This window comes from Corvus moneduloides, chromosome 34, assembly GCF_009650955.1.
Source record: "Corvus moneduloides isolate bCorMon1 chromosome 34, bCorMon1.pri, whole genome shotgun sequence".
Taxonomy (NCBI): domain Eukaryota; kingdom Metazoa; phylum Chordata; class Aves; order Passeriformes; family Corvidae; genus Corvus; species Corvus moneduloides.
Genome location: NC_045509.1, coordinates 553,655 through 577,169, shown reverse-complemented (window position 1 = coordinate 577,169; position 23,515 = coordinate 553,655). Strand labels below are relative to the sequence as shown.

Here is a 23,515-nt window from a genome sequence, read left to right as displayed (position 1 = left end):
GCGCGGGGGGAACCGTGAGGTGCGTGCGGGGCGGGCGGGGCCGGGAGCTTTGGTGGGGCGGGTGCAGGTATCGCTTCTCGGCCTTTTGGCTAAGATCAAGTGTAGTATCTGTTCTTATCAGTTTAATATCTGATACGTCCTCGATGAGAGGACTTCATATTAAACGGATTTTTGGGCTCGGGAGTTGGACCCGGAGCTTGCTCCCTCCGCTCCGCGCATCGTCCCGGTATTGCAGTGCCTCCGGGAACGGTGCACCCCTCGCGGGGACATCTCATGGTCAAAGACAGAGCTGAAAGCGGCATTGATCCATCGTGCTTCTATCACGATATCAGCGCCACTGCTGCTGGCCCTCGCTGTCAGCCCGGTGCTTCCTCTATCCCGTTCCGCGCATCGTCCCGCTATTGCGGCGCCTTAGGGAACGCTGCACCCCTCGCGGGGATCTCAGCTGGTCAAAGATCGATTCCCAAATCGCAAGAAATGAGTATAGATCGTGGCTTTATCGCGATATCAGCCACGCTGGTGTGACTCGCTGTCACCACCCCGGTGCTCGCTCTCCCCGCCCCGCGCATCGTCCCGCTGTTGCGGCGCCTCCGGGAACTGTGCACCCCTCGCGGGGATCTCAGCTGGCCAAAGATAGATCCCAAATCGGGACTTATCGTGCTTCTATCGCGATATCAGCCCCGCTGCTGTCCCTCGCTGTCACCCCGGTGCTCGCTCTCCCCGCTCCGTTCATCGTCCCGCTGTTGCGGCGCCTCCGGGAGCGCTGCGGCCCTCGCGGGGATCTCAACTGGTCAAAGATAGATTCCCAAATCGCAGAAATTGAGTATTGATCGTGGCTTTATCGCGATATCAGCCACGCTGCTGTCCCTCGCTGTCACCATCCCGGTGCTCGCTCTCCCGGCTCCGCGCATCGTCCCGCTGTTGCGGCGCCTCCGGGAGTGCTGCGGCCCTCGCGGGGACATCGGCTGGCCAAAGATAGATCCCAAATCGGGACTTATCGTGCTTCTATCGCGATATCAGCCCCGCTGCTGTCCCTCGCTGTCACCCCGGTGCTCGCTCTCCCCGCTCCGTTCATCGTCCCGCTGTTGCGGCGCCTCCGGGAGCGCTGCCCCCCGCCCCGGGCCCTGCCGTCGCTCCAAGCCCATCTCGGCCGTCGCTCTCCGCTCGCTCTCTCCCCGCCGCCGCCGCACCGAACCCGCTGCTGCTCCCCGCGCTGCGGCCGCTGCCGTGTCCGCGGCTGCCGCTGCAGCGCTGCCGCCGCTCGGGGCTCTCCCGCCCGCCCCCATCCCCTCGCAAGGCCGCGAAAGGCGGCGCCGACTTCTCCTCGCTCCCGCTGCGGCCGCGGGGCCGGCAATTCCGTCCTTTCCCGGCCGAGCTCTGGGCAATGCGCTAAAAACGTTGCGTGCTGTTGGTGCTGAGAGGCAGCCGAGAGCTCGGGGAGAGCGGGGATGTCTCGGTGTATCTGTGCGGGCCCTGAGGAGCGGCGGGGCCGCGGCTTTGCTCGGGGAAAGGCGGCCCGCTCATCCCCGGGCGCGTCTCCTGCTCCCGCTCCCAATTTAAAACGAAGCACACTTTATGTTTTAAATGTATTTTATTTATTTGACGTATTTTTAGCGTTTTTCTGTCACTTCTCACCGGAGATTCTCCGCTGATCCCCCTGAGGCCCCGAAACAAGAAGGCGGCGGGCGGGAACCGCGTGAGGGGAGCGCTCAGCAGAAGGACGGGCGGGACCCCCGAGCGCCGCTTCACGGGGCCTGCGGAGGAAACGGCGGCATTTCGGCACAGAACCGTGTCTGAAGTCGCGATACACACGCGATAGAGATCAGGTATCGAATTCTCGGCCCTGCGGCGCGGGGAGCGGGGAGAGTGAGCACTGGGACGGGGACAGCGAGGGCCAGCAGCAGCGGCGCTGATATCGCGATAGAAGCACGATGGATCAATGCCGCTTTCAGCTCTGTCTTTGACCATGAGATGTCCCCGCGAGGGGTGCACCGTTCCCGGAGGCACTGCAATACCGGGACGATGCGCGGAGCGGAGGGAGCAAGCTCCGGGTCCAACTCCCGAGCCCAAAAATCCGTTTAATATGAAGTCCTCTCATCGAGGACGTATCAGATATTAAACTGATAAGAACAGATACTACACTTGATCTTAGCCAAAAGGCCGAGAAGCGATACCTGCACCCGCCCCAACAAAGCTCCCGGCCCCGCCCGCCCCGCACGCACCTCACGGTTCCCCCCGCGCCGCCCTCGCCGCCTCCCGGGGCCGCTCGCGGGCTCCTTCCCCAGCGCATCCCGCACCCCCGGCCCGGCCCCGCACGGTCCGGCCGCGCCGGACCCCGAAACCCGCCGGTAACGGCGCTCCCGTGATGCCTTTCGCTGTTGAGTTCCCGTCTAATTTGCATAACCCCGCCCCTCGCCCCGGCAGCGCGGGAACTTTTAAGCGGGGCTGAGGAGCCCGGGGAGAATGGGGAAAATTCGGGATTTTGGGAACGCTGGCTGCCCCTGGTGTGAGCAGCGAGGAGCAGCAGGGGGCGGGTCCTGCTCGGGGCCGCTCTGCGGGGTGTTACCTGTGCACACCTGCCCTGCGATCCCCTGGAGGAGAGGCCCCGCGGAGCGTCCCGGGGGTCTCTCCGGGGATGGCGGTGGGAGACGGAGGAGCCCCCGCAGGGCCCCGGGCACGGAGAGGCTCTGAGGGACCAACCCTTGCGCCCTGAGGGGGTGCGATCCTTCTCTTTCCAAATTAACCTTCCCAGCCCCTCCCCCAGTCCCCTCAGTCCCATCCCAGTTCCTCCCCAGTGCCTCCAGTCCATCCCAGGAGAAAGGGGGGTTTAGGGGAGAAGGAGTTTAAATACAGGAAAACTCCTTCTTTCCGTAGTTTCCGTTTAAGCGGAGGGGTCATCCCCGTTCCCCGGCGATTCTCAGAGCTCCGATCACGCCTTTCTCATTACTTTGCCTGCTGCAATTAACGGCAAATCACCGTTTTCCTTCATTTTCGCTCTAAACATCACAAAACCCCGGGGCCGCTGCGGCGAGCGGGACCCGGGCCGTGGCCGTGGCGGCGGCAGAGGCCCCGACCCCGCCAGGGACCCTCCCGGGGACCCTCCCGGGGCCTCCTCGCACCGGGGCCGTGCCCGTTCCCGGGGGGAGGCGGGGCCCCGCCGCCATCGGGGGGCGTGGTCAGCGCCTCCGGCCACGCCCCGTGGGCGGGCCCCCTCCCGCTCCCGGAAGCGGCGCTGCCCCGGAAGCGGCGCGGGCGGTGCCCCGGAAGCGGCGGGCGCTGACCCGGAAGCGGCGCGGGGCGGGCAGGGCGGCGATGGCGGCGGAGGAGCCTCAGCAGCCGCAGCCGGAGCCGCTCGGCGGCAGCGATGCCGACGGTACCGGTGCAGCCCCCTCGCACATCCCCATCCCGCGGCCGGGACCCTCGCCATGAAATCCCCCCCGGGCGCTCCCCCGCACGGCGCCTTCGCTCCTCCCGGGAGGGCCTCGATCACCCCGACCCCCCCGAGCCACTCCCGCTTCCCCAAACCCACCAACACCCCCCCCTCCCCTCCCCGCCCTGCTCCCCCAAAACCGCCCCGATCCCTCCCCGCACCCCCGCAGGACCCTCTCGGGGGGACCCCCGAGCCCCCAAACCCACCCGGCGGGGTCTCTCGGGGCCCCCCCTGACCCCCGGTGTCCCCCCCCAGGCGTGAACTGCCTGGCCTACGACGAGGCCATCATGGCTCAGCAGGACCGGATCCAGCAGGAGGTGGGGAACCCCCGACCCCCGCCCCAAAACCTCCCCTGAACCTCCCCTTCCCCCCCCCCAAATCCGCCCCCTCCCCCGTCCCCCCCGGGGGTCCCCGTCCCCCCCCCCGCCGCTGAGCCCCGGTTGTGGCGCAGATCGCGGTGCAGAACCCGCTGGTCTCGGAGCGCCTGGAGCTGTCCGAGCTCTACAAGGAGTACGCCGAGGATGACCACGTGTACCAGGAGAAGATCAAGGTGCGGCACTGGGAGGCACTGGGACACCAGTATGGGGCTGGGGACAGCACTGGGAGGGTCTGGGACACCAGTACGGGGCTGGGAACAGCACTGAGACACACTGGGAGGCACTGGGACACCAGTAGGGAACTGGGGACAGCACTGGGGGACAGCACTGGAGGCACTGGAACACCAGTATGGGGCTGGGGACAGCACTGGGGGACAGCACTGGGAGGCACTGGGACACCAGTAGGGAACTGGGGGACAGCACTGGGAGGTACTGGGAGATACTGGGAGGCACTGGGACACCAGTAGGGAACTGGGGACAGCACTGGGGGACAGCACTGGAGGCACTGGAACACCAGTATGGGGCTGGGGACAGCACTGGGGGACAGCACTGGGAGGCACTGGGACACCAGTAGGGAACTGGGGGACAGCACTGGGAGGTACTGGGAGATACTGGGAGGCACTGGGACACCAGTAGGGAACTGGGGACAGCACTGGGGGACAGCACTGGAGGCACTGGAACACCAGTATGGGGCTGGGGACAGCACTGGGGGACAGCACTGGGAGGCACTGGGACACCAGTAGGGAACTGGGGGACAGCACTGGAGGCACTGGGAGGCTCTGGGACACCAGTAGGGAACTGGGGACAGCACTGGAGGCACTGGGAGATACTGGGACACCAGTACGGGGCTGGGAACAGCACTGAGGGACAGCACTGGAGGCACTGGGACACCAGTATGGGGCTGGGGACAACACTGGAGGCACTGGGAGGCTCTGGGACACCAGTAGGGGACTGGGGACAGCACTGGGAGGTACTGGGAGATACTGGGAGGCACTGGGACACCAGTAGGGAACTGGGGACAGCACTGGGGGACAGCACTGGAGGCACTGGGACACCAGTATGGGGCTGGGGACAGCACTGGGGGACAGCACTGGGAGGCACTGGGACACCAGTAGGGAACTGGGGGACAGCACTGGGAGGTACTGGGAGATACTGGGAGGCACTGGGACACCAGTAGGGAACTGGGGACAGCACTGGGGGACAGCACTGGAGGCACTGGAACACCAGTATGGGGCTGGGGACAGCACTGGGGGACAGCACTGGGAGGCACTGGGACACCAGTAGGGAACTGGGGGACAGCACTGGAGGCACTGGGAGGCTCTGGGACACCAGTAGGGAACTGGGGACAGCACTGGAGGCACTGGGAGATACTGGGACACCAGTACGGGGCTGGGAACAGCACTGGGGGACAGCACTGGAGGCACTGGGACACCAGTATGGGGCTGGGGACAACACTGGAGGCACTGGGAGGCTCTGGGACACCAGTAGGGGACTGGGGACAGCACTGGGAGACACTGGGATACCAGTACAGGGCTGGGGACAGCACTGGGAGGCACTGGGATACCAGTACAGGGCTGGGGACAGCACTGGGAGGCACTGGGAGATACTGGGACACCAGTAGAGGACTGGGGACAGCACTGAGAGATACTGGGAGGCACTGGGACACCAGTAGGGGACTGAGAACAGCACCAGTGTGGGACTGGGAGCTGCTCTGGGATGCTGGGATGGAGCTGGGGACAACACTGGGAGATACTGGGAGGCACTGGGACACCAGCAGAGGACTGGGGACAGCACTGAGAGATACTGGGAGATGCTGGGAGGCTCTGGGAGATACTGGGAGCAGCAGCGGTGTGGAACTGGGAGCCGCTGTGGGACACTGGGACGGGGCTGGGCACAGCCCGGGTGTCCCTGGGGGCGTCCCCCTGCCCCCCCCGCCCCCCCCCGTGCCCCCACAGCGTCCCCACGCCCCTCCCCCCCCGTGCCCCCCCCCAGGACCTGCTCCAGAAATATTCCTACATCCGGAAGACGCGGCCGGACGGGAATTGTTTCTACCGCGCCTTCGGCTTCGCCCACCTGGAGGCTCTGCTGGAGGACGGGCAGGAGCTGCAGCGGTGGGGACCCCCAAAAACCCCCCCAAAACTCCCCCAAAACCCCCCATGGAACCCCCCAAAAAACCCTCCAAAACCCCCCAAAGACCCCCATGGAACCCCCCCCAAAAACCCCCCAAAACCCCCAATGGAACCCCCCCATGGAACCCCCCAAAACCGCCCCAAAGACCCCCCATGGAACCCCCCCAAAAACTCCCCCATGGAATCCCCCCAAAAATCCCCCAAAACCCCCCATGGAGTCCCCCCAAAACCCTCCATGGAACCCCCCAAAACCCCCCATGGAATCCCCCCAAAGACCCCCCATGGAATCCCCCCAAAACCCCCCATGGAACCCCCCATGGAACCCCTCCATGGAACCCCCCCCAAAAACCCCCCAAAACCCCCCATGGAACCCCCCAAAAACCCCCCCATGGAACTCCCCAAAACCCCCCGAAAAAACCCCCATGGAATCCCCCCAAAAATCCCCCAAAAGCCCCCATGGAACCCCCTCAATGACCCCCCCAAAAACGCCCCCATGGAATCCCCCTAAAAATCCCCCATGGAACCCCCCAAAACCCCCCAAGCCCCCCCCCCACGGAGCCCCCCGATGCCCCCTCAGCGCTCCCAGGGCTCCCCCAGGACCTTCCCCAAAGGAACCCCAGACCCTCCTGAGCCCCCTGGAACTTTGATATCCCCCCCCTCCCCCCCCCAGAGCTGCCCCCCCACCCCCCCGAGCCCACCCTGAGCCCCCCAAGCGCCCCCTGAGCCCCCCCCCCCAACCCCACCTGGGCCCCCCCCGGGATGTTGGGGTGTCCCCAGCGATGTCTTCCGGGTCCCTCTTGGCACCTTCAGCGGCTCCCCCAGTCCCTCCCCAGAGCCCCCCAGACCCCTTTGGGTGGCCCCGGAGCCCCCCCAGACCCCTTTGGGTGCCCCTGGAGACCCCCAGACCCCTTTGGGTGCCCCCAGAGCTGCGGTGTCCTCCCCAGGGTACCCCCAGACCCCTTTGGGTGGCCCCGGAGCCCCCCAGACCCCTTTGGGTGCCCCCAGAGCCCCCCCAGGGCACCCCAGACCCCTCTGGGTACCCCCAGAGCCCCCCCAGACCCGCAGTGTCCCCCCCAGGGCACCCTGAGACCCCTTTGGGTGCCCCCAGAGCCCCCCCAGACCTGCAGAGTCCCCCCCAGGGCACCCCCAGACCCCTTTGGGTGCCCCCGGAGCCCCCCCAGAGCCGCAGTGTCCCCCCAGGGCACCCCAGACCCCTCTGGGTACCCCCAGAGCCCCCCCAGACCCGCAGTGTCCCCCCCAGGGCACCCCGAGACCCCTTTGGGTGCCCCCAGAGCCCCCCCAGACCTGCAGGGTCCCCCCCAGGGCACCCCCAGACCCCTTTGGGTGCCCCCAGAGCCCCCCCAGACCCACGGTGTCCCCCCCAGGGCACCCCCAGACCCCTTTGGGTGCCCCTGGAGCCCCCCCAGAGCCGCAGTGTCCCCCCAGGGCACCCCAGACCCCTCTGGGTACCCCCAGAGCCCCCCCAGAGCCGCAGTGTCCCCCCAGGGCACCCCAGACCCCTCTGGGTACCCCCAGAGCCCCCCCAGACCCGCAGTGTCCCCCCCAGGGCACCTGAGGCCTTTGGGTGCCCCCGGAGCCCCCCAGATCCCTTTGGGTACCCCCAGAGCCGCGGTGTCCCCTCCAGGGCACCCCCAGACCCCTGTGGGTACCCCCAGAGCCCCCCCAGACCCACGGTGTCCCCCCCAGGGCACCCCCAGACCCCTTTGGGTGCCCCCAGAGCTCCCCCAGAGGCGCGGTGTCCCCCCAGGTTCAAGGAGGTGTCGGCGCGGAGCAAGGAGGAGCTGGTGGCTCAGGGCTTCACCGAGTTCACCATCGAGGACTTCCACAACACGGTGGGCACGGGGACGGGGCTGGGGGGCGTCTGGGGGGCACGGAGGGGGCACAGAGGGGGCACAGAGGGGGCACGGGGCTGCAGCGAGTTCAGCAGCCGGGGCTGGCATGGAGCGGGGAGGGGAGGGTCCCTGCGTGCAGCTGTGACACGGGGGGTGACAGGGGTGACATGGGGGTGACATGGGGGACACAGGAGTGTGTGACAGGGGTGACATGGGGGTGACAGGGGGGTGTGACGGGGCTGTGACACGGGTGTGTGTGACACAGGGTGTGTGTGTGACAGGGGGCTGTGTGTGTGACACAGGGGTGACACAGGGGTGGGTGTGTGACACAGGGTGGGTGTGTGTGACACAGGTGACACAGGGGCTGTGTGTGTGACACAGGGGTGACACAGGGGCTGTGTGTGTGACACGGGCTGTGTGTGTGACACGGGGGTGACACAGGCGTGTGTGTGACCCCGCTGTCCCCGTCCCTGTCCCCGCAGCTGATGGAGCTGTGGCACGACACAGAGGGCTGTGTGTGTGACACAGGGGGTGTGTGTGACACAGGGGTGACACAGGGGCTGTGTGTGTGACACAGGTGTGTGTGTGACACAGGGGTGACACAGGCGTGTGTGTGTGACACGGGTGACACAGGGGCTGTGTGTGTGACACGGGGGTGACACAGGTGTGTGTGTGTGACCGCGCTGTCCCCGTCCCTGTCCCCGCAGCTGATGGAGCTGTGGCACGACACAGAGGGGGGTGTGTGTGACACAGGGGGTGTGTGTGACACAGGGGTGTGTGTGACACAGGGGCTGTGTGTGTGACACAGGGGTGACACGGGTGTGTGTGACACAGCGTGTGTGTGTGTGTGACACAGGGGTGACACGGGCTGTGTGTGTGACACAGGGGTGACACAGGTGTGTGTGTGACCCCGCTGTCCCCGTCCCTGTCCCCGCAGCTGATGGAGCTGTGGCACGACACAGAGGGCTGTGTGTGTGACACAGGGGGTGTGTGTGACACAGGGGGTGTGTGTGACACAGGGGTGACACAGGGGCTGTGTGTGTTACACAGGGGTGACACAGGCGTGTGTGTGACCCCGCTGTCCCCGTCCCTGGCCCCGCAGCTGATGGAGCTGTGGCACGACACAGAGGGCTGTGTGTGTGACACAGGGGTGACACAGGGGTGGGTGTGTGACACAGGGTGGGTGTGTGTGACACAGGTGACACAGGGGCTGTGTGTGTGACACAGGTGTGTGTGTGACACAGGGGTGCCACAGGTGTGTGTGTGACACGGGGGTGACGCAGGTGTGTGTGTGTGACCCCGCTGTCCCCGTCCCTGTCCCCGCAGCTGATGGAGCTGATCGAGCGCGTGGAGCGCCGGGTGCCGCTGCCCGAGCTGCTGGCGGCCTTTAACGAGCCGGCCACCTCGGACTACCTGGTGGTTTACCTGCGGCTGCTCACCTCGGGCTGCCTCCAGCGCCACCGGCGCTTCTTCGAGCAGTTTCTCGAGGGCGGCCGCAGCATCAAGGAGTTCTGCCAGCAGGTACGGCCACCTCCGCTGGCCCCCGGCGCTCGTGGCACCCTCTGAGGGGCACCTGGGCCACCTGTGCTGGCCCCTGGCGCTCGTGGCACCCTCTGAGGGGCACCTGGGCCACCTGTGCTGGCCCCCGGCGCTCGTGGCACCCTCTGAGGGGCACCTGGGCCACCTGTGCTGGCCCCTGGCGCTCGTGGCACCCTCTGAGGGGCACCTGGGCCACCTGTGCTGGCCCCCGGCGCTCGTGGCACCCTCTGAGGGGCACCTGGGCCACCTGTGCTGGCCCCCGGCGCTCGTGGCACCCTCTGAGGGGCACCTGGGCCACCTCTGCGGCACCTGTGGCCCTCGTGTCACCTCCTGAGGGGTACACGGGGCACCTGAGGGCTCTGCCACCAGGAGCAGGGCACCTGTGGCACTTCTGTCACCGCGTGTGGGGCATGGTGGGGCTGGCACGGTACCCTGTGGGACCCTGGTGGCCCCCCAGCCCCTCAATCAGCTCCAAGGGCATCGGGGGGGGCTCGTGCTGCCCCACAGCTGCCCCTCAGCCCCTCGGGCAGCTCCCCACGTGCCCTGGAAGGGGTCACAGAGCCTTGCACGCCCCTGGCACAGCCCTGTGTCCCTCACAGCCTGCTGACCCTCACAGCCCGCTGACCCCTCACACTGCGCTGACCCCTCACAGCCCTCTGACCCCTCACACCCCGCTGACCCCTCACAGCCCTCACACCCCTCTGACCCCTCGCACCGAGCTGACCCCTCACAGCCCTCTGACCCCTCACACCGCGCTGACCCCTCACACCCTGCTGACCCCTCACACCTCAGTGACCCCTCACAGCCCACTGACCCCTCACCCCCTCTGACCCCTCACCCCCTCTGACCCCTCACACCCCGCTGACCCCTCACATCCCCGTCCCCCTCACACCCCGCTGACCCCTCACCCCCGTGCCCCTCTGACCCCTCACACCCCTGTCCCCCTCTGACCCCTCACCCCCTCTGACCCTTCCCACCCCGCTGACCCCCGTGTCCCCTCCGCGTGCCCGCAGGAGGTGGAGCCCATGTGCAAGGAGAGTGACCACATCCACATCATCGCGCTGGCGCGGGCGCTGCACGTCTCCATCCTGGTGGAGTACATGGACCGGGGCGAGGGCGGTGCCACCAACCCGCACGTCTTCCCCGAGGGCTCCCAGCCCCGCGTCTGCCTCCTCTACCGCCCCGGCCACTACGACATCCTCTACAAGTGACCACCAAACCCCCGGCGCCCAGGGGCCTCCCCGAACCCCCCCCGGCCCTGCTGCGGCATCGCCTCCCCTCCCCCCGTTCTCCCCCAGCCCACCCCCCCTACCCCCCAATAAAGACGTGGCCCCGAAAGCTGAGTGTGTTTATTTGGGGAGGGGGTTGGGACCCCCTTTAAGGGGGAGGGGGTTGAGGTTGGGGACCCTTTTGGGCAGCACGTGGGGGTCTCGAGGGTTTGGGGGGCGCTTAGGGTGCCCTCCCCTGCTTTGCGGGGTGCTGGAGGGGTAAATGGGGCTGGGGGAGGGAGTTTGGGGTCGGGTGGGACCCACTGAAGGGTCCGGGGAGGGCAATTTTGGGGAGGGGGCGTCCCAGCCCTCATCCAGCCCCGGGGCACGACCCTCCCTCCCCCACTGTGAGGGGACACAGGACCCCCGCGCCCCCCGGGACCCCCAAATTCTCCCCGCGACCCCACGTGTGAGCGCTGGGGGGGGGAGGGGGTCCCTGTGCGATTCCCACCCCCCCTTCCCAAAATCCGAGGCAGGGAAGCGCCACCGCCCCCTCCCCAAATTCCACATTCACACCCAACCCCCTCCTCCCCCCGACCCCGAATCCCCCCGCACCGGGGGCGGTCCCGGCCCGGTCCTTCCCACGCCCCCCCCCCCAGATCCCCCCGCACCGGGGGCGGTCCCGGCCCGGCCCCCCCTCCCCAGGCCCCCCCTCTGCCGCCGCCTTCCCACGCCCGCAGCCGCCGCCGCCGCCGCCGGGCCCGCACGCGCCGCCCGGTAGCCACCCGGTAAGGACCCCCCGACACCCCCGGAACCCCCCCGGGACCCCCCAAACCCAACCCCTCCTCCATCCCCCCCTCCCCCCTCCCCTCCCGCTCCGGTACCCGCGGATGCTCCGGCCCGGGGGAGGGTCCACTCGGCCGGAGCGGGGCCCGTTCCCGCCCGTGGCCCCTCGGAGTGACCCCCCCCCAACCAGGCGACCCCTCCCCCAAACCCTTCCGACCCCCTCCAGCCCCCAAATCCGCGGTGTCCCCACCCCCCCTTCCCAGGGATGCTCCAGCCGGGGGGAGGGGCCCGGGCGTCCGGGAGAGGAGGGGGACACCCAGGCGCAGCCCCCCCCTCACCCTGAGCGCCCCCCCCGACCTCCCCAAACCCCCCTGACCCCCCCGGGACCCCCCCGAACCCTCCCGGTACCCGGGGATGCTCCAGCCGGGGGGGGAGGGACCGTCCGGGCTGGGTGCGGGGGGAGGGGAGAGGAGAGGGGCCCGGGCGTCCGAGGGCCTGACCCCCCCCCGAGACCCCCCCTCATAAACATCCCCCGCCTGCCACCCGCACCCCCGGACCCCCCAAACCCCCCCCGCGCCCCCCGGTACCCGGGGATGCTCCAGGCAGGGGGGGAGGGGGGCGGCAGGCCCAGGGTTCACGGCAACGACCCCCCCCCATCTCCACGGGACCCCCGTGGGCTCCCCAAAACCCCCCCCGAGCCCCTCCCGGGGGTACCCAGGGGTCGCGGGGGGGTCGCGGTGGGGGGGGGGGTGTCACCGGTGTCCCCTCCGGGGGGGTGTCACGTGACCGCCCCCCCCCCTCCCCCCGCGAGGCCGGGGCTGATGCAAGGGGGTCCCAGGGGCACGAAGGTCCCGGGGGGGGGGTCCCTAATGAGGTGCTGCTAATGAGGGGGGGTTTATTAGCGACGCTGCTAATTGGCCCCCGAGGGGGTGGGGGGAGGGCCCGGACACCTGGGTGCTGGCGGGTGTCACATGGGGAGGGGGGAAGAGGGGGGGCTGTCGCATGAGGACCCCCCCCCCGTGGATGACGCCCCCTCCCCACCCACAGCGGCCCCCCCGGCGGGGCGGGGGGGGCCATGGAGCACCGGCTCCGGTAGCCACGGGCTCGCACGAGGACCCCGGCAGGCGAGGACCGAGGAGAGGAGCCAGGTAGGGCCCCACCCCCAGCACACCTGGATGGTGGGGGGGGGGTCTGGGGTGCCCCTGCTCTGGGTATGGGGTCGGGGGTGTCCCCTACAAGGGGGGACACTTAGAAAGTGTTGGGGAGGGGGTGCCCCGTAACGGGGGTCGGGGGGTCCCTGCCCTTTCTATGGGGTCAGGCTGGCGGTCCTGCCCCTTCCCCCTTTGATGTGGGGGGTTCTGAGGGGGGGGTCCTGCCTTCTATAGAGGTCAGGCTGGGCAGGGGGTGCAGCCCCCCCCCCCCCACTACCCTGACACCTTCCCATCCCCCCCCTCCCCCCACAGGACACCCGTCCACCCATGGCCCCCCCTCCCCCTTCCCTGCCCCTCCCTCCCCTACCCCGGGCACCGCGGGGGGGGCCGCCGCCGCTGCTGACCGCCGTGGCCACCATCACGCTGGTCACCGCCGCCACCGTCGGGGCCTGCCCGGCCGTGTGCCGCTGCGCCGGCGGCCGCGTCTACTGCAACGACCGCGGGCTCACGGCCGTGCCCGAGGGGCTCCCGCCCGGCGCCACCACGCTGTTCCTGCAGAACAACCGCATCGGCGACGCGGGGATCCCGGCGCGCCTGGGCCGGCTGCCGGCGCTGCGGGTGCTGTACCTGTACGCCAACGCGCTGGAGCAGCTGCCGGCGCACCTGCCCCCGGCGCTGCGGGAGCTGCACCTGCAGGAGAACAACGTGCGAGGGCTGTGCCGCCGGGCGCTGGCGCGGGCGCCGCTGCTCGAGCGCCTGCACCTGGACGACAACTCGGTGTCGGCGGCCGGCATCGAGGAGGACGCGTTCGCCGAGAACCGCCGGCTGCGCCTCCTCTTCCTCTCGCGCAACCACCTGAGCAGCGTCCCCGCGGGGCTGCCGCCGGCGCTGGAGGAGCTGCGGCTGGACGACAACCGCATCCACACCATCCCTCTGCGCGCCTTCGAGGGGCTGCCGGCGCTGCGGCGCCTGGTGCTGGACGGGAACCTGCTGGCCAACCAGCGCATGGCCGACGACACCTTCAGCCGCCTGGGCAACCTCAGCGAGCTCTCGCTGGGCCGCAACGCGCTGGCGGCCCCGCCGGCCAACCTGCCGCGGGCGCGGCTTCGTCGCCTGTCGCTGGCCGCCAACGCCATCAGCCACGTGCCGGCCGGAGCCCTGGCGCGGATGCGGGCGCTGGAGCGGCTGGACCTGTCGGACAACAACCTGACCACGCTGCCGCGGGGGCTCTTCGACGACCTGGGCAGCCTGAGCCACCTGGGGCTGCGCAACAACCCCTGGTTCTGCGGCTGCAACCTGGCCTGGCTGCGGGACTGGCTGCGCCGCCGCGCCCCGCCGCGCCTCGAGGTGCGGGGGCTGCTGTGCCAGGCGCCGGCGCGGCTGCGGGGGCTGCCGGTGGGCGAGCTGCGCGGCGAGATGGACGCCTGCGAGACCCCCGCCGCGGGGGGAGGCGGCGGCGGCGGCGGCGCTGCGGGCGGGGGGACGTCCCCCGGTGTGGCCGCCGTGTCCCCCCCCGCGGGCTCGAACGGCGCCGCGGCCGCTTCGCCGGGAGCCGCCGCGGCCGCGCCGGGGCTGTGGGTGCAGGCGGCGCCGGGGGGGGCCCTGCGGGTGCGGTGGCCACCGGCCCCCCCCGGGGCGTCGCTGAGGCTGAGCTGGCTGCGGCCGGGCGGGGGGGCCGTGACCGAGACGCTGGTGCGGGGGGAGCGCGGCGAGTACGTGGTGCGGGCGCTGCAGCCCCGCGCCCCGTACCGCGTCTGCCTCGCCGCCCTGGAGCCCCCCGCCGCCCCCCCGCTCTGCGCCCAGGCCCGTGCGGGGGCCGGGGACCCCCCCCAGCCCGGCTCTCCCGCAGCCCCGGCCGGTGGCGATGCCCCCCCCGCGCTGCCCCAGGCCGCGGCTCTGGGGGCGGCGGCGGCGGCGGCGGCCGGGGTGATGCTGGGGGTGCTGGGGGGGTGCTGGAGGAGGAGGAGGAGGAGGAGGATGGGGCTGGGGGGGCCGCCGCCCCCCAAAGTCGGCGGGGGGGGGGCGCGGCTGCCGCTGCGGCCCCTGCGGCCCCCCGAGGAGGGCGGCATCCGCACCGTGTACCCCCCCCCGCCGCCGCCGCCGCCGCTGCCCCCCCCCGCCGTGCGGGGGTACCGGGGGGGGCAGGTGCCCCGTGGAGGGGGAGGGGGGTCCTGATGGGGGGGGGGGGGAAGCGGGCGGCCTCTTCCTAGGAGACCCCCTCTCCGTGTTGGGGACCCCTCCCGGGCTGTGGCTTTGAGGACATTTCGGGGGACCCTTTTAGGGGCATTTTGGCTTTTTTTAAGGTGTTTTTTCGGCACCGCGGCTTTTTGGGGGGGAAAAACGGCAGATTTGGTGCAGGAATGGGATTGGAGGGGGAGGGGGTGGACGGACCCCCGGCAGCCACGACCCCCTTGGGACCTCCGGGAGGACCCCCCAGGCCCCGACAGAGCCTGTGGGGAGTGGGGGTGGGGAGGACCCAGGGGTCGGGGTGGTTCCCCCCTCCCCCCACGCACCTTCGGGCCGGGTCTGTGCCCCCCTCCCCTTCCTCTTCCCCCCCCCCCGCGAGGTGCCTTCACCCCTCCCCCCGCCCCTGCCGTTGGATTTGGGGAAAAAGGACCAAAATCAGGAAAAACCGACCCAAGAGGGCCGAGGGGGACCCGAAACTCCCCCTCTCCCCACCCCCCCAATAAACCCAGCGGCTCCTTTTCCTGCCGGCGCCTCTTTCCCGTGGGACGAGGGGGTGGGGGGGGGGGGTCCGGGGGCGAAAATTTGGCGGGGGAGGGAGGAGGTCACATAAGAGAGTCGCAGGGGAAGGGGTGGGGGTGTCACTGGGGGTCCCGGGGGTGGTGAGACAGGGACCCCTCGGAGGAGGACGAGCCGTGGGAGGGGGCTGGGGGCGGGGGGGTCACACCAGGGCCCTGCCAAGGTCACACGTGTGTCACTCAACACCCCCCCCTCCCCAAGGGACCCCCCCGCATGACTCCCCTTGGCCTCGGGGGAGGGTCCCCCGTGCAAGCCCCGCCCCTTTAGTGCAAACCCCGCCCCTTTAGTGCAAACCCCGCCCCTCGGCTCAAACCACGCCCCCTCCCCGTGCCAGCCCCGCCCCGCGCTCCCTTCCCAGGAGACCTCCGCGCCGCCAGGGGGCGCTCTGGCACCTCCGCCTCACCCTCCTACCACCTCGTCCTCTGTGATTGGCGCCGCTCGCAGCCAATGGGAGAAGCGGAAAATTCCAGAAGTCCCAGCGGAGCCCGACCAATGGGCGCCCAGCGCCGGGAGACGCGGCCAATGGGAGCGCGCGGGGGCGGGCCCTGCTGCCGGCTTCCGCTGGAAGCGGGTCTGGAAGGGGGCGGGCCCCGCTTCCCGCGGCAGCCAATGGAGAGGCGGGAGCGCGGGCGGCAGCCAATGGGAGCGCGCGCGGGGGCGGGCGGGCGGGGCGCGCGGCCAATGGGGCGCGGGGGGCGTGGCCGCGGGGTTCTAGCAGCTTCCAGAGGGCGGCGCGGGAGCGGCGCGAGCGGAGCCGCGGCCATGGAGGAGGTGGGGGGGGGGGGCGGCTGAGGGGTCCCGCGGGGGACGCGGAGGGGCCTGAGGGGTCCCGGGGACAGGCGGAGGGGCTGGGGCGGCCCGGGGGGCGAGTCTGGGGATTGGGGCTGGATCTAAGGGGGCCCCATGGCGTTAGAGGCGTTCCGAAGCGGATCGGGTGTCCCTGCCGGGGTCGTGGGGCTCTGAGGGGATCGCGGGCCCCTGAGGGGGCTCAGGGCGGTTTCGCGTTGTCTGGGGGTTCCTGAGGGGTGCTGGGGAGGTGGGGAGCGTGGCGGGGAAAAGCGAGGGGTCCCAGGAGGGGTTCAGGGTCCTTGAGGACGCGGGGAGGGGCTTGGGGAGGGCCTGGAGGTGTTTGGGGTCTGCAGGAGCCGGTTCCTCCCTCACGTTCCTGATGTTCTTTCTCTTTCCTCTCTCCTTGTTTTTTTCCGTTTCTCTTTCACGTTCTTCATCTTCATCTTTCCGGCCTTGCTCACGCCTCTCTTCTCCCTCGCCCCCTCTCGTTGCTTTCGCTCTTCTCTCTCCTCCTGCCTCTTGTTCTCCGTTGCTTTTTCATTCTTCTCCCGTTCCTCGTATTTTCCTGCTTTCCACCTTCCTCGCACCTTCATCCTCCTCATCATCCTCGCACCTCCATCCTCCTCGTTTTCCTCGCACCTTCATCCTCCTCATCATCCTCGCCCGTTCGCTGTTCCCCCTCCTTTTTTCCTTCATCCCCTTCGCATCTCCCCCCATTCAATCGTCCTCTCCCTCCTCCTTCTCATCCTCTTCCTCACGCCCTTCCCCTCCCGTTCCTATCCCTCCTCTCCCCGTGCCCGTCCCGCAGGCGCAGGAGCTGAAGGAGCGGGGGAACCGGGCGCTGGCGGCGGGGGACGTGGGGGCGGCCGTGGGGCACTACTCGGCCGCCATCGCCCGGGACCCCAACAACCACGTCCTGTTCAGCAACCGCTCGGCCGCCTACGCACGCCTCGGGGACTACAGCCGGGCCCTGGCCGACGCCTGCCGCACGCTGGAGCTGCGCCCCGACTGGGCCAAGGTGGGGGCACGGCGGGCTCGGCGCGGGGGGGAACGCGCGGCTCCCCGTGGGGGTACGAAGGGGACAAGGTGGGGGGCTGATTGGGGGGGGCTGCGTGGTCCCAGTTGGGTTAGGGAGGTGCGGGACGGGGGTTTGGTCTTGAGGGGGCTGCGTGGTTGTCATCGGGTCAGGGAGGGACAGGACTGGGGGGTCTCAAGGTGTCTGAGCATGGGGGGGTCCCAGGGGGGCTGAACATGGGGGATCCCCTGGGTGGGGGTCCCAGGGGGGCTGAACATGGAGGATCCCCTGGGTGGGGGTCCCAGGGGGGCTGAGCATGGAGGATCCCCTGGGTGGGGGTCCCAGGGGGGCTGAGCATGGGGGATCCCCTGAATGGACAGGGTGGGGGTCCTAGGGGGGCTGAGCATTGGGATCGATCCCCTGGGTGGGGGTCCCAGGGGGGCTGAGCATGGGGGATCCCCTGGGTGGGGGTCCCAGGGGGGCTGAGCATGGAGGATCCCCTGGGTGGGGGTCCCAGGGGGGCTGAACATGGGGGATCCCCTGGGTGGGACAGGGTGGGGGTCCCAGGGGGGCTGAGCATGGGGGATCCCCTGGGTGGGGGTCCCAGGGGGGCTGAGCATGGGGGATCCCCTGGGTGGGGGTCCTAGGGGGGCTGAGCATTGGGATCGATCCCCTGGGTGGGGGTCCTAGGGGGGCTGAACATGGGGGATCCCCTGAAGGGACAGGGTGGGGGTCTCAGTCCATGGAGGGTCAGGGTGGGGGGTCCCAAGGTCCACACGGTCCCCCCAGCCCCCGAAAGGACAGGTCGGGGGTCTGAGCAGGGGTCCCCCCCCTCCTGTCCCCCAGGGGTACTCGCGGAAGGCGGCGGCTCTGGAGTTCCTGCAGCGCCTGGAGGAGGCCAAGGCCACCTACGAGGAGGGGCTGGCGCGGGACCCCGGCAATGAGCAGCTGCTGCAGGGCCTGCGTGGGGTGGAGACGAGGCTAGCGGGTACGGAGGGGAGGGGGGGAGGGCTCTGAGGAGGTTTTGGGGGGCTGGAGGGGCTCGGGGAGTAGAGGAATGGCTGGGGGGAGGTCCCTGAGAGAGGTTGGAGTGGCTCTGAAAGGTTTAGGGTTCCGGGGAGGGGGAGAGAGGGGCGGGTTTGGGGTGTTCAAAACAGGACTGGGGAGTCCCTGTGAGGGATTTTTGGGGTCCCTGACCCTTTCCGACCCCGTTTCAGAGAGGAAGCTGCTGAACCCCTTCAGTGCCCCCGACCTGCTGGCGCGGCTCGAGGCCGACCCCCGGACACGGGGGCTGCTGGGGGACCCCGAGTACCGGCGGCTGCTGGAGACGCTGCGCAGTGACCCCGGGCAGCTCGGGGCGTCAGTGCGGGGCTCCGGGGGGCTGGGAGGGGCTGGGATGGCGTTTTGGGGAGGGCTGGAAGGGGTTGGCAAAGGGTTTGAGAGTTTGCAAGGCTTTGGGGGAGGTTTGGAGGGGTTCAGGGCTGATTTTGGGGGGGGGGGTCTGTGGCTGATTGAGGGCGGGTTAGGGAAGCAGCAGGACCCTCAGGGTGGGGCCACAGTGCAGATTTTGGGGTGCAGCCCCCCCCAGGGAGGTCGGGATGGGGAATTTGGGGTGCAGACCCCCCCAGGGATGTCAGGATGGGGAATTCGGGGTGCAGCCCCCCCCAGGAATGTTGGGATGGGGAATTTGGGGTGCAGCCTCCCCCCAACGCCTTCCTGCCCCCCTCCCCAGGAAGCTGCAGGACCCGCGGGTGATGACGACGCTGAGCGTGCTGCTGGGGGTGGAGCTGAGCGGGGCTGAGGAGGAGGAGGAGGCCCCCTCCCCGCCCCCCCCGCCCCCACCACCCCCCTCTCAGCCCCCCCCAACCGAGGAGCTCCCCCAGAACAAGCAGGAGGTGAGGGGGGGGGTCCCCAAAACCTGGCAGGGGGGCGTTGGGGACAGCCCTGCACAGCTGAGGAGCAGCGGGAGGAGAGACTGGGCCGGAGGGGGAGGGGTTGAGGGGAATTTGGGGGGGCTGTAGGGCCGATTTTGGGGTGCTGGGAGAGGAGTTGGGATTTGGGGAGGGTCCCACCCAGATTTTGGGGGTGAGGGGCTCCCTGCTGGTTTTAGGGCGATCCCCCCTGTCAGGCACAGCGGGAGAAGGAGCTGGGTTATTTGGGGGGGGCAGTTTAGGGGGCAGATTTGGGGCAGTCCCAGCCAGTTTTGGGGTCCCCCCCTTAGGTCCAGCAGGAGAAGGAGCTGAGTCATGGTGGGAGGATTGGGGTGGGAAATTCATGGGGGGGTCCCAGTCAGTTTTGGGGTTCATTTTCTCAGGCACAGCAGGAGAAGGAGCTGGGTTATTGCGGGGGGGGAGGGTTTAGAGGGCAGATTTGGGGGGTCCCAGCCGGTTTTGGGGTCCCCCCCTTAGGCCCAGCAGGAGAAGGAGCCGCGTTGTGGTGGGAGGGTCTCAGTCAGTTTTGGGGTTCCTTTTCTCAGGCACAGCAGGACAAGGAGCTGGGTTATTTGGGGGGGGGGGAGGGTTTAGAGGGCAGATTTGGGGGGGGTCCCAGCCGGTTTTGGGGTCCCCCCCTTAGGCCCAGCAGGAGAAGGAGCCGCGTTGTGGTGGGAGGGTCTCAGTCAGTTTTGGGGTTCATTTTCTCAGGCACAGCAGGACGAGGAGCTGGGTTATTGGGGGGGGGGGAGGGTTTAGAGGGCAGATTTGGGGGGGTGTTCCCAGCCGGTTTTGGGGTCCCCCCTGTCAGGCCCAGCGGGAGAAGGAGCTGGGCAACGCCGCCTACAAGCGCAAGGAGTTCCCGGCGGCGCTGGAGCACTACACCCGCGCCGAGCAGCTGGACCCCACCAACATGACCTACGTCACCAACCAAGCAGGTCCGTGACCCTAAACCCCACCCTTCCCCCCCAAAAACACCCAAAACCCCCCCTGAACCCTCCTCCCCACCCACCCACGCAGCCGTGTACTTCGAGACGGGCGAGTACGAGCGGTGCCGGGCGCTGTGCGAGCGCGCCATCGAGGTGGGCCGGGAGAACCGCGAGGATTACCGGCAGATCGCCAAGTGAGTCTGGGGGGGCTTTGTGGGAGGAGGGAGGGGGGTGTCGGTGCTGTGCCCCCCCCCCCCCCCCCCAAACCCTCCCCTCCTCCTCTTCCTCGTCCCCTCCAGGGCGTACGCGCGCATCGGGAACTCCTATTTCCGCGAGGAGCGCTACAAGGACGCCGTGCACTTCTACAACAAATCCCTGGCCGAGCACCGCACCCCCGACGTGCTCAAGAAGTGCCAGCAGGTGACGTGGCGGGGTGGAGGGGGCACGATGGACATGGGGACGCTGGGGGTGACCCCCCCAGTCCGGCCTCCCCACGCCCAACCCCTGGCTTGCCGCTGCTGCCGCAGGCTGAGAAGATCCTGAAAGAGCAGGAGCGCTTGGCCTACATCGACCCCGACCTGGCGCTGGAGGAGAAGAACAAAGGCAACGAGTGCTTCCAGCGAGGTTTGGGGGGAGCTCTGAGGGGTTTAGGGTGGGTTCCTGTGGGGTTTGGACACCCCCTGAGAGCGAGGGGGGGTTGTTTTAGGGGATTACCCGCAGGCCATGAAGCACTACAGCGAGGCCATCCGGCGCAACCCGCACGAGGCGCGGCTCTACAGCAACCGCGCCGCCTGCTACACCAAACTGCTCGAGTTCCCCCTCGCCCTCAAGGTGTGGGGCTGCGCTGGGGGAGGCTGGGGGGTGGGCTTGGGGGTTTTGAGGCTCTTGGGGGTTGCTTTGAGGGGTGGGCGATCAGTTTGGGGAAGGGTTTAGGATTGGTTTGAGGCTCCTGGGGTGGTTTGGGGAGGACCAAGGGGACTTGGCGTGGTGGTTTTTGGGGACAAAGGGCACTTGGGGGGCTGGTTTGGTGGGACGGAGGAAGTGCTGGGGGCTGTTTTGAGGGTGCAGGGGCCCAGTTTTGGGGCTCCTGGGATGCTCCTGACCCCCCCCCTTTTTTTTCCTCCAGGACTGTGAGGAGTGCATCCGGCTGGAGCCCACCTTCAGTGAGTGGGGGACACGGAGGGGACAGGAGAGGACAAGCTCTGTCTGTGCTTTACCCTCATCATCCTCATCCACCTCTTCTTTTGCCTGTACCTGTATCCGCCTCCCTTTTACTCTTCCGCCTGTCCCCGTGTCCCCCCGTGTTCCCTGCTGTCCCCGTGTCCCCCCGTGTCTCCCCGTGTCCCCCCATGTCCCCTGCTGTCCCCGTGTTCCGTGCTGTCCCCGTGTCCCCCCATGTCCCCCCGTGTCCCCAGTCAAGGGTTACACGCGGAAGGCGGCAGCGCTCGAGGCCATGCGCGACTACACCAAGGCCATGGAGGTTTATCAGCGTGCTCTGGACCTTGACCCCTCCTGCAAGGTCAGCCTGGGACGCCCCCCCACCCCAGGGACCTCCCCTGACCCCTGGGACCCCCCCCTGAGCCCCTGCTGCCCCCTCGGACACCCCCTGACCACTGGGACCCTCGCGGGGCGTGGCAGAGAGGCGGCGGTGCTGCCTTGGGGTGCTGCACCTCCTGTGACTGCCCCCTGACCCCCCTGGGACGCTGCTGACTCCTGGGACCCCCCTGACCCCCCTGGGACCCCCCTGACCCCCTGTTCCCCCCAGGAGGCCGCAGAGGGGCAGCGGCGCTGCCTGTGGGCGCAGCACCCCCTGGGACCCCTTGTGACCCCCCTGACCCCCCTGTCCCCCCCCGGAACCCCCCTGGGGCCCCCTATCCCCCCCCCGGTGCCCCCCAGGAGGCGGCAGAGGGGCAGCGGTGCTGCCTGCGGGCGGAGCACTCCCTGAGACCCCCCTGGGACCCCCCCTGGAACCCCCCTGAGACCCCCTGACCCCCTGGGATCCCCCTGGGACCCCCTGGCCCCCCTGTCCCCCTCCAACCCCCTGTGCCCCCCAGGAGGCGGCAGAGGGGCAGCGGCGCTGCCTGCGGGCGCAGCACTCTCTGAGACCCTCCTGGGACCCCCCTGGAAACCCCCCTGAGACCCCCTGACCCCCCTGGAACCCCCCTAGGACCCCCCTGGGACCCTCCTGAGACCCCCTGACCCCCCTGTCCCCCCCCGGTGCCCCCCAGGAGGCGGCGGAGGGGCAGCGGCGCTGCCTGCGGGCGCAGCAGCAGCGCTCGGAGCCCCCCGAGGAGCTGCGGCGCCGGGCGCTGGCCGACCCCGAGGTGCAGCAGATCATGGGCGACCCCGCCATGCGCCTCATCCTCGAGCAGATGCAGAAGGACCCCCAGGCCCTGAGCGAGTGAGTGCCCCAGGGGGAAGGGGAGGGGTCCCCGAGGGTCCCCGAGGTGCTGGGGGGGTGGCACCGAGCGGGCACCGAGTGTCGGGGGAGGGTCCCCCCAGTGTCCCTGGCACCGCCTCCGAGGGGGGACGGGGTGGCATTGCCCGGCTCTGGCAGCTCGCTGAGCCTCCGTGAGCCCCCCCAGGGGTGTCCCCAGGTGCCGCTGAGGTGTCCTCAGGTGTCCCAGAGTGTCCCCAAAGGTGTGACAGGGGGACACCGAGTCCACCCAGAGCCATCAGTGGGGAAGGGGGGCTGTGCCCAGCGTGTCCCTGAGGCGTCCCTGGGTGTCCCTGGGTGTCCCTGAAGCATCCCTGGGTGTCCCCAGGCTGTCACTGGCTGTCCCCAGGCTGTCCCAGGCTGTCCCTGAGGTGTCCCCAAGGCATCACTGGCTGTCCCCAGGGTGTCACTGGGTGTCCCTGAGGTGTCCCCAGGCTGTCCCTGGGTGTCCCCAAGGCAGCCCTGGGTGTCCCTGAGGTGTCCCCAAGGCATCCCTGGGTGTCTCCAGGGTGTCAGTGGCTATCCCCAGTCTGTCCCTGGGTGTCCCCAGGCTGTCACTGGGTGTCCCTGAGGTGTCCCCAGGCTGTCACTGGGTGTCCCCAAGCTGTCCCTGGCTGTCCCCACCCCAGGCTGTCACTGGGTGTCCCCAAGGTGTCCCCAGGCTGTCACTGGGTGTCCCTGGCTGTCACTGGGTGTCCCCAGGCTGTCCCTGGCTGTCCCCGAGGTGTCCCCAGGCTGTCACTGGGTGTCCCTGGCTGTCCCCATCCCGGGATCCCCCTCTAACCCCCATTTCCCCCCCCCCCAGGCACCTCAAGAACCCCCTGATTGCCCAGAAGATCCAGAAGCTGATGGACGTGGGGCTCATCGCCATCCGGTGACCCCCCCCAAACCCCGGGGACCCCCCCCTGGGGCCCCCCCCGGGGACACCCTGACCCCTTGGGGGGGGTCTGGGGGCGCTGCCCCTCCCCCCCCCTCCATCTCCTGTCGGTTCTGGGGCGCTGCCACCCCCAATAAAGAGCGGAGCAGTGACCCCGGCCTGGGGGCAAATGGGGGGGGTGGGCAGGAGGAGAATTGGGGGCATTTTGGGGGTCAGGGGGGGCATTGGGGTCCCTCCCACGGGGCTGGGCTGGGACCACCCCCCCCCCCACAAGGATTTGGGGGGGGGATCCGAACCCTCA

At 69.4% G+C, this 23,515-nt stretch overlaps 3 protein-coding genes, 1 long non-coding RNA gene and 2 other non-coding genes across 7 annotated transcripts; 4 read left to right on the top strand and 2 right to left on the bottom strand.

Annotated features, from left to right (window-relative positions):
• Window positions 1–69: 69 nt before the first annotated feature.
• LOC116437338 lies at window positions 70–260 on the top strand. Its single transcript, XR_004237256.1, has one exon. It is a non-coding gene; the product is annotated as a U2 spliceosomal RNA (small nuclear RNA).
• Window positions 106–2,423, bottom strand: LOC116437314. Its single transcript, XR_004237244.1, has 2 exons — window positions 2,223–2,423; window positions 106–1,754 (listed from the first exon to the last, which is right to left on the bottom strand). It is a non-coding gene; the product is annotated as an uncharacterized LOC116437314 (long non-coding RNA).
• Window positions 1,982–2,172, bottom strand: LOC116437337. Its single transcript, XR_004237255.1, has one exon. It is a non-coding gene; the product is annotated as a U2 spliceosomal RNA (small nuclear RNA).
• Window positions 2,424–3,262: 839 nt separating the features above from the next.
• On the top strand, window positions 3,263–10,666 carry OTUB1 (OTU deubiquitinase, ubiquitin aldehyde binding 1). Of its 2 annotated transcripts, none has more exons than XM_032094927.1 (7): window positions 3,263–3,373; window positions 3,686–3,747; window positions 3,882–3,980; window positions 5,800–5,918; window positions 7,705–7,789; window positions 9,116–9,310; window positions 10,342–10,666. In XM_032094927.1, the coding sequence occupies exons 1-7, from the start codon at window positions 3,313–3,315 to the stop codon at window positions 10,537–10,539; spliced, it is 819 nt and encodes a 272-aa protein (XP_031950818.1). In that variant the 5' UTR covers window positions 3,263–3,312; the 3' UTR covers window positions 10,540–10,666. The 2 variants fall into 2 exon arrangements, with proteins under 2 accessions (XP_031950818.1, XP_031950817.1); XM_032094926.1 differs by having other exon boundaries at window positions 3,277–3,379.
• Window positions 10,667–11,286: 620 nt separating this feature from the next.
• Window positions 11,287–15,664, top strand: LOC116437220 (leucine-rich repeat transmembrane protein FLRT1-like). Its single transcript, XM_032094820.1, has 4 exons — window positions 11,287–11,324; window positions 12,370–12,470; window positions 12,786–14,428; window positions 15,595–15,664. The coding sequence occupies exons 3-4, from the start codon at window positions 12,801–12,803 to the stop codon at window positions 15,662–15,664; spliced, it is 1,698 nt and encodes a 565-aa protein (XP_031950711.1). The 5' UTR covers window positions 11,287–11,324; window positions 12,370–12,470; window positions 12,786–12,800.
• A 253-nt stretch (window positions 15,665–15,917) lies between these two features.
• On the top strand, window positions 15,918–23,366 carry STIP1 (stress induced phosphoprotein 1). Its single transcript, XM_032094879.1, has 14 exons — window positions 15,918–16,007; window positions 16,834–17,043; window positions 17,887–18,028; window positions 18,258–18,399; window positions 18,773–18,935; window positions 19,783–19,909; window positions 19,992–20,094; window positions 20,200–20,320; window positions 20,428–20,524; window positions 20,607–20,731; window positions 21,027–21,063; window positions 21,316–21,419; window positions 22,129–22,301; window positions 23,143–23,366. The coding sequence occupies exons 1-14, from the start codon at window positions 15,918–15,920 to the stop codon at window positions 23,213–23,215; spliced, it is 1,707 nt and encodes a 568-aa protein (XP_031950770.1). The 3' UTR covers window positions 23,216–23,366.
• Window positions 23,367–23,515: the final 149 nt, after the last annotated feature.